The sequence below is a fragment of the Lolium perenne genome, chromosome 4 (assembly GCF_019359855.2).
Source record: "Lolium perenne isolate Kyuss_39 chromosome 4, Kyuss_2.0, whole genome shotgun sequence".
In the NCBI taxonomy this organism is placed as follows: Eukaryota; Viridiplantae; Streptophyta; class Magnoliopsida; order Poales; family Poaceae; genus Lolium; species Lolium perenne.
This window is the reverse complement of record NC_067247.2, coordinates 318,369,772-318,378,399: the sequence shown is the minus strand read 5'-3', so window position 1 is coordinate 318,378,399 and position 8,628 is coordinate 318,369,772. Positions and strand designations below refer to the sequence as shown.

The 8,628-nt window shown below is 42.1% G+C and overlaps 1 protein-coding gene across 2 annotated transcripts; it reads right to left on the bottom strand.

Moving 5' to 3' along the window:
• Nucleotides 1-1,075: 1,075 nt before the first annotated feature.
• On the bottom strand, nt 1,076-2,359 carry LOC127349055 (pathogenesis-related thaumatin-like protein 3.5). Of its 2 annotated transcripts, none has more exons than XM_051374861.2 (2): nt 2,090-2,359; nt 1,076-1,983 (listed from the first exon to the last, which is right to left on the bottom strand). In XM_051374861.2, the coding sequence occupies exons 1-2, from the start codon at nt 2,130-2,132 to the stop codon at nt 1,247-1,249; spliced, it is 780 nt and encodes a 259-aa protein (XP_051230821.1). In that variant the 5' UTR covers nt 2,133-2,359; the 3' UTR covers nt 1,076-1,246. The 2 variants fall into 2 exon arrangements, with proteins under 2 accessions (XP_051230821.1, XP_051230820.1); XM_051374860.2 differs by having other exon boundaries at nt 1,076-1,986; nt 2,090-2,310.
• Between the last annotated feature and the right edge of the window lie 6,269 nt (nt 2,360-8,628).

Genomic DNA, 8,628 nt, shown 5'->3' with positions numbered 1-8,628 from the left:
GATAGAAAGCGTCAAATTTTGATTATTTGGGTCATGGGGAGGACACAAATGAACCGGTTGGTCTTCCTTGTCCGCGAGTGCACCCAATGGGAGACAGATTTCCCCCCAATAATATATCAGTAAAAATAATTATACACATATATAGGAGGCCGAAAAGGTAGAAAGGGGATAAAAAGGACATAATAACATAAATGAACTATATTTAAATGCAAAACCCTAGTTAACTTTGTTTGCCAAGATAAATCAAATGGATATCATTTTATATGTTTAAGTCAAAAACATCAATTTCAAACCGTGTAGTAGCGTGTATTTATTGATACAACGTGTTATAAGTCCAAAGAGAATGTGTGCTTTAATAACAGTATATTCCGCTAAAAGTAGATAGTATCACGTAAAGCACACAAAATCAGCTAACAGTCCACTCTCTCCAAATATTGATCAATCAAGATGATGAACTAGTCAAACATTTACATCATCTATAAGCAGATAAACTTTGCTAATTCCTTCAAAATATTTAACATCAGCCTGACATTTTTGTTCAAACCAAGTCTTGCAGAAGCCTCGTGTGCTCCCCAAGCACAGCTTTGTTCAATACACAGTGCAATTAGAAGCTGCTTGGTATACTGAAGCTGCATCTCACTATCAATAATAAGTGTTTCTAGATTTAGACCTTTTTTTTGAGGGAAAGATTTAGTCCTTTTGTTTAATCATGCCATTTACCTTGATTCAAGAAACAAGTTCGACCAACCACCATAATGTTGGTACAGACTGAATTTATTTTTACACACGTTCCTGGATTGGCATTACATGATCCTAAGCACGAAGCCAAATTGATGGGGGGTTGAAGGAACCCCAGGAATAGCTGAATCAAATGGGAGTGATCGAGTGGATCCGGCGGGGCAGGGCACTTAGACTCTTTGAGCCGACGCTAAAGAAGCTCAGAGGGAGAAGGATAGTTCAGTGTGCGGCCTAGGCGGCGAGAGGTCGACCATGCGGTCGAGACCGGGAGATCGCCGGGCGGCCAATTAATATTATGAATACATAACAAATATAACATGAACAGATATAGTAATCCTTCTCTGTAAAACTGGCAATGTTCTAATCAAAAGTTCAAAAACAGTATAGTACTAGTAATGTTCTAATAAAAAGTTAACAGTATAGTAGTAATGTTCTAAACTTCTAATCAAAAGTTCAATGAGATCTATACTGGCCGGACAAGCCGGATCGGCAAGGTATCCTTCTACTACTACTGCGCTGGGCAGAATGTAATGAGGTATTGCGCTCCGGCGCCGCAGGTGAAGGTGCTGGTGGCATCGTCGTAGGCGTAGCTGTACGCCGCGGGGCACGCCGCCTTGAAGAGCTTGGAGTACTTGGTCGGGCCGCAGCTGTCCGGCCCGCCGTGCGCGCCCGTGCAGCAGTACTCCGGCGTCCCGAACGCCTCGCACGCGCTCCGGCACGCCACCGTCTTCCCCTCCAGGTCGCCTTCCTTCCCCGTCACCTGCAGCTCCGCGGGGCACAGCGCGTTCACGTCGGCCACGCACCCGGCGTAGCCGCACGTCGACGAGTTCACCTTGGCGCCCGTCGCCACCACGCCGATGCCGACGTTGTACCCGTCCACCAGGCTCACGTCGTAGAAGTCCTTCCCGTCGGCGCCTCCCAGGGTGAACTCGGCGAGCGTCACGGGCGGCGCCCCGCCGAGGGAGCAACTGACGGCGCCGCCGCAGTCGCCCGTGGCGCAGGCGAGGGTCGACGCGCCGGAGGCGACGCAGCCCGTGCGCGCCCAGAAGCGGCCGGACCAGCCCGTCGGGCCCGGGAAAGATACGGTGGCGCCGGCGGCGAGCTCGAAGCCGCCGCCCCCGATGGCGGCGGCGCTGTTGCCGGACAATGTGGCCGGCCAGATCGCGTGGGTGCAGTTGTTGCGCAGCGTGAAAACCGTGGTGCCAGCTGCCTCGGCACCGAGCTGTGCACGCGACCAGATGACTCCTGCTGCACACAAGTGAGCAGATATTAACATAAGAACACGGTACACACACACACGCCATGGCTGAATCAACCAAAAGAAGTTCTAACAGAAAAGATGCAAACGTACCAAGGAGGAGGAGCAGAAAAGCTGGGATCCGTGCAGCCTCCATGGGAGCGATTTGGAGAAGAGATCCTTGGGCTGGCTGTGGATGGTCTCTTCTCTCTTGGGATGATATGCGGTGGCGTGTTGCAGCTAGAAGAGGAATTCGCCAAACAAGTTTTCTGACTTGCGATTTATATAGGCGTGGAGGACGTGGGGGAGAGATTAGGTATGAACTTGATCGGGAGGGTATATCGGGGTTCGTTGAGAAATTGGAGGAAGGCACGACCAGCGCTCAATGTCGTGTCCAATTCATGCCATTCCGCGAAAATTTAGGTGTAGTGGCTTGGATTAGTCGATGCGACGTTATTTCAGGTGTCGTGCTATATGGTAGTAGTGGCGTTTTACTTCGGGCGATAAATCCGCAATAGATCACATGCCGTGCTTACGGAGGCGGTAACTAAAGACTTAAGGTCGTGCTTGGCGTTGCGATGCATTAATCCCGTGTCGAACTATCTATGGACCATCCGTTACATAATCTACGGTTTCAGTTTGGTTACTTGTTTTTATGCAAGGAAGGGGCATGTAATTCTTTCCTAATTATGTGCTTCCTAATTAAGAAACACAAAATTAGGGAATAATTACAAAACTACTCCGGAACACAAAATTAAGAAACAATTACATACTCCTTCCTTACCAAAATTTAGTGTATATAAGATTTCGGATTTGCTAGAAATCAGGCGTCTGGTTTTTATTATGTCTCAGTCACCTGATTAATGGTTAGATTTGACGTTAAGATTTGTGCAGCTTGTTACCATTTTGGCTGGCGCGTTTTGGCTGGCAGTCTAGCACATTCCTTACGCGTGCGAGTGTACGCTGGATTCTTTTGTCGTGGGCTGCTCCATCTGCCCCGCTGTGGGCCTTTTGATTTATTTCTTGTGTGGGCTTTTTTACTTTGTTTTTGGCTTTGTTTCTTCTTTTTTGTACGACACAACTAAAAAAATATCCTTAAGTGTTGGATTGCATCGTAATTCGTGCTAGCCTACGGAGTTAGATATTGGTTGTCATCGAGATTTTTTTCAGTTGCATGTAGGTTGCAACTGATTTTTTTCTAGTTGCATGTGGGTTGCGACTGACCTTTTTCTAGTTTCACACTGGTTGCAACTGAGAATTTTTCCAATCGCATGTGGGTTGTGAGTGAGACTTCTCCAATTACACGTGAGTTGCAACTAAGATTTTCCTAGTTGCATGTGGGTTGCGACTGACATTTTCTAGTTCCATACTGGTTGCAACTGAGAATTTTTCCAATCGCACGTGGGTTGTAACCGAGACTTCTCCAATTGCACGTGGGTTGTAACTAAGATTTTCCTAGTTGCATATGGGGTATAACTAAGATGTTTGTAGTTGCACATTTGTTAAACTTGAGATGTTTCCAGTTCTACATGGGTCACAACCGAGATTTTCAAGTTACATGTCGGTTGCAACTGAGTTTTTTCCAGTTGCATGTGGGGTGCAACCACGATTTTTTTGGTCGCACGTGCGTTGCAACCGAGATTTTTCTGTCGTATGTGGGTTGCAACTGATATTTTTTCAGTTACACGTATGTTGCAATTAGGATTTTTCTAATTGTATGTGGGCTGCAAGTGACCCTTTTGCAGTTTCACTTAAGTTGCAACTTAGATTTTTCTCCACATGATTTACAACTATTTAATTTAGTGAAAATACGAGTATGTCTTCTTCTCATATAATCGTACTTTAAAGTAACAAGAAAATCACAAACCTCACATAATAAGTCTTTTGTTGTTGCTTGGGTGGCCTCTGGTGCTTTATTTGTAGGCCTAGGCAATACGATCATGAGAGCCCACCATCCATGAAGAACGCAGCCCATGAAGAACGAACGCAAATATCGCAGCCCATGAAGAACGCAGCTCGAGATGTTGACTGCCAAAACTAAACATGTTCGGTGATGGTGATAAACTGCTGACTGGTGATGAGGTGACTGAGATTAATTAAATCTCAGTCGCCTGATCTCTAGCCGCGCCCATAAAATTTTGTAGAAGTCAAACGATGTCATGTGGAAAAGAAATATAAACAACTAAAATACCAAATTAATACCATTATATTCATCGTGACATATATTTTCATTTCTTATATATTTGATATTATCGATATAACTACTTTTCTTAACAAGCTTGGTCAAACTTTATATCATTTGACTTCCAAAAAATCTTATATGCACTACATTATGGCAAGAATATGGAGTATTTCTCTTGTAAATATATGTTTTCTTCTTTCATATTTGGTTCATTCTGTGCTTAGCAACGTGACTATAAAAATAAACCGATTTATTCTCAATCACATGTGCAAGTTTCTATAGCGGTGGTGTGTAAATAAGAATCAGAATGAACTTAGTTCTCTTATATTTGTGAGGTAACTAAATTGGCTGAGCTTTTGTGTGGTGACACAGAATAGCTTAAGGTGAGAGATTGGGTTGGGACCACTCGGTTGGCAGATGAGAAGTGGCTTTGAGGGCATGTATCCCCTCCGTCCCACCAAAAGTGTCTTAACTTTACCAAAAAGGCTCTCCGGAGAAGGGATGTTTGGAGGAAGGGCTCGTGGCGATGAAGGTGGTGGTCAGGGCAGGGTGGGTGTGAGGGATATTCCTAATACGTAGGCACAAAACATGCAGAAGTTCTAGCATACCAAGGTAGCCCACGGGCGGATGCACTAACGTACACACTGGGCGGCCCAAGACTGCTAGAAGAAGACGAAATCTCCAAAGCGGGGCAAACCGGAAGTCCCAAAGCTGAATCCTTAAGGAAACCGTCAGATGTAGGACGAGCAAATACTACTACAAAGAAACTCTATGGACACGGTCAAAACCCGCTTCAGCACCGAAAAATGATCAATTATTCGTCCTTTGTAGTGGACTTGAAGGGCTCTATGGCCACAGAATCTATGTCCGTTTCCAATGAAGGACCTTATCAATCTATGTCCGTTCCCAATGAAGGACCTTATCATCAAATGTATTCCAATATTTTTCGTTCCCATAACAAATGTATCATCAACAACAATTGTTCTTTGTCCACTCATTTGCACTGTAAGTTTTTTCGAGTGCCTATAACTACAATATATATATATTTAGGAACACAATAAAATGATAACGACACAAATACTATACCGATAACATTTCATTCATAACATATACCAATTCCATCATTACATTTCTAGCATAATATCATCAATGGCATATTGACATATCAACATCAACAAATTTCACTGAACCTACCATGCAAAGGTCAGTCCCACTAGATCCAGTCTGCCTTGAAATGAAAGAAAATGTCAAGTCAACTTTATCATGGGAGTCTTGACATCAACATTTCTTGCCATGAGAGCCCACACCAGTTCTGGAATTTTTATGCAGTGTCACTAAATTCTAATTGGCAAGGTGGATGGTAATGGTGAAATGTGAGAGGAGTTGTTTAAATGAAAATTAAAGAGTGCAATTTGCTCTTCAGCATAAGTACACAAAATAACTGCATGAAAGTTATGGAAACAATTAAGTCACCTAAGCCTATTTGAAATGGTGTTCAAGGCTTGATAAGCCACGCATTATTAGTTTAATTTATTCATTGGATGGAAATGATATAATACCATCACCTAGTCTTTTTATGCAATGTGAACAAAACTAGGTCGTGGCTTCAAGAAAAATAGCATGAATGAAAAGAACATGCCATATGTAATCTAAATAGTACAACCACAATAAAATTAAAAAATCTACACAATTATACCACAATAAAATCATAATCGAAACCGATATACCACATAAGGTAATAGTCACAGTACTCCAAGAAGAATATACCAGATTAAAACAATAAACCTCTCTATGAAGAAACTGTCACACCCCAACTTTTGCAGCCTTGTATAGTTGTCCAGAATGAAAAAATTAGGGGGAACAAAAACTTTTTCTATAGACTAATTAGATGAATTGCCTTGATCTATCTGTTAAGATAAATTGCCTTGGTCTGTTGGTAGATGTATTGTATTGAATTGCTTGTTGAGTTTTGTCTTGAGCTACCTCAAAGAACAACACCTCTAGAGGCAAAACAAACAACTCGCCTAATAAAACACATATGTGACTTAGGAAGAGTTGTTACCCTTCTTACTACATCAAACCTTCTCTACTCATGGCAACATGAGTGTGCCTTCTTAGAATTCATCCTTGTGGTATAATCTAGCTCTAATCATCCTTGATTCAAAACTTGAGATCATCTACCCCTTACCACATCGTTCTCTTGTACCCTAGTCAAACACCCTCAAACATCACAATTTTTGGCTAAGTCCTAGAATTGTTATCAGATTCACTTTTGGAGCTTTTGGATTATGATATCCTTTATCCATCCAATGTACCTCACTTGGTCTTAGATCTACCTTATCATGAGAACTCCCCAACCATGTCTTTGCCTTGAACCAGATCACTCTCTTACCCACTTATCCTTGTTGATTTTGAGGCCAAGTCAACAATCTGTTTTGGTAGGCTTAAAAGATTCCAACTTTGACAGTTGATCTCTGAGCACCCACCACTGTTATTGGTGACCTCAATGCATAGATCTCATCTATGCAGTACCCTCTACAACTTCCACGTCCTGCATGTCCCATTCTACCCCTGTAACTCTTATATTCACTTGATCTTGTACCCTATCCAATTTTAACCTTAAGATCACTTCCTTTACTTTTACCTCTTGTTTTTATACAAGTTTAATCTCCACAAAACCAAGTGTGTGAATGGTTGCTACATAATGTAGTAATCATATACCCTTGAGATCATATTTCCAAATTATTCTTACTTCTTTTAGTAAGTTGTTCCAAAACTCTAATCATTTTTCTTCACTAGTGTTAACCCCTAAACTATTTCTGGATTTATTAAAGCTTTTCAAAATGTTTCTTCAAAAAAAACAAGGAAATTAAATGGGTTTTGTTTATCATCCCATTTCTACCAAGTGTTGGTTTCTAAAACATTATTTTTTTATTTTCCTTTCCTTTTTAACAAAAGGCTTGTTTATGGTACTTATACCATTACTTGTTTTTCTCTTTCTTATTTTACATTTGAGAAAACTCTACCTTACTTGATAAAGTAAGTAGAACATTTTGAATCCTATATTCTGCCTAACCTCTCTCAACTTTATTCAAAATCCATTTCAATTAAATTCCTTCCCATTTGTCCCTAGACAATTGAGGAGTTTCAAATACCTTCAAATGGATTCTATTTTCAAATGGCAACTCTTGCAGATCTTATGCACATCTCTGATCCATCACATAGTATTCCTACATCCTCCAATTCTTGATCAAATAGATGATCATTTGATACTTTCAAATGAACTCCCTTCAAATAACCCTAGACTCAGGGAGTAATTCAAACCACTCCCAATTGACTTCTTATTCGAAGAACAACTTATATTTCATCATGCCCATCTCACTCCTCTACACATTACCATCCTCACCTTGACCTCTTGAATTGATGATTTATGTCACCATATTCATCATTGGTATTGTATCTGTACTTCCATCACTACCCTTCTAAATCTTGGACTCTTTATCACTTGTAGGAACCTATTTTCTTTGCATAACACAAGTGGTGTCGTGTGTCTTGCATAGGACTTGAGTACCATGTGTCTCATCTTGTTTTGAGTAGTTCAAGTCTCAAAATCTTGTGGCGGCCATCTCCAAAATGGCATGCACATGAAACCTTGTACACCACCATCACCATCACACTCTTCCTCCATCTCTATATATTTTATATTTTTATACACATCATCTAAGCCACCATCTTGGCAAGGAATCATGTGGCTCCACCTTGATCAACATACATGGTGGAAGCTCCCTTGTGATGATTTAGTTTTGCATGGCACAAAAGGAGCCGGCCCTGACTAGCTCTTGCCATGCACAAGCATAATCTCTGCATCTACTCACTTCCTTCTTCCACAAGCCTTGCCTCCCACCTAACCCAATTAATAAATGGGCAGCCACCCACCTTATCCAATCAATGAGGAGGCAGCTAACCCCCTCTCCCTCTATAAATGGCCCTTGGCCGGCCACCCTCCTCTTCTTTCTCTCATTTTCCACTCCCCACTCCTTCCTAGACTCCCTCACACTCTTCTCCTATCTCTCCCCCACGAGATTCTGCTCCCCCAAGGCTCTATGGCCGGCCATGGCCATGGAAAACCAGCCAAGATGCAGCTCTCCTCCTCCCTCAAGCTCCTCCTCTCCCTTGGTCACCATGAGAGCATCTCTCTCTCTTTTTCCCTAACCCTAGATGGTTTCTTCTCCCCTTTTCTTTTCCTCTATTGCTAAGATTGGATCTTGATGCAGGTGCATGTTTGAACCAAGCATGGAGAAGCTTCACTCATCCTCAGATATGAAGTCTTTGACCAAAGTTCGTCCAAATACATTCAGTAATTTCTGCAATCTTGTTGTTTCAGATTCTGTTCGAACTTGTAAAATCCACCAAAACTCGTGTATAGCTCCAAATCGAGTGATTCAAAGTTCCACGGGTAACTACGGGAAAG

Bases quoted from the DNA above. Each gene is read 5' to 3' on its own strand.
- LOC127349055 (XM_051374860.2), bottom strand. From the start codon at position 2,132: ATGGAGGCTGCACGGATCCCAGCTTTTCTGCTCCTCCTCCTTG. The intron at 1,987-2,089 runs GTACGTTTGCAT...ACTTGTGTGCAG, and splicing joins TTTTCTGCTCCTCCTCCTTG to CAGGAGTCATCTGGTCGCGT.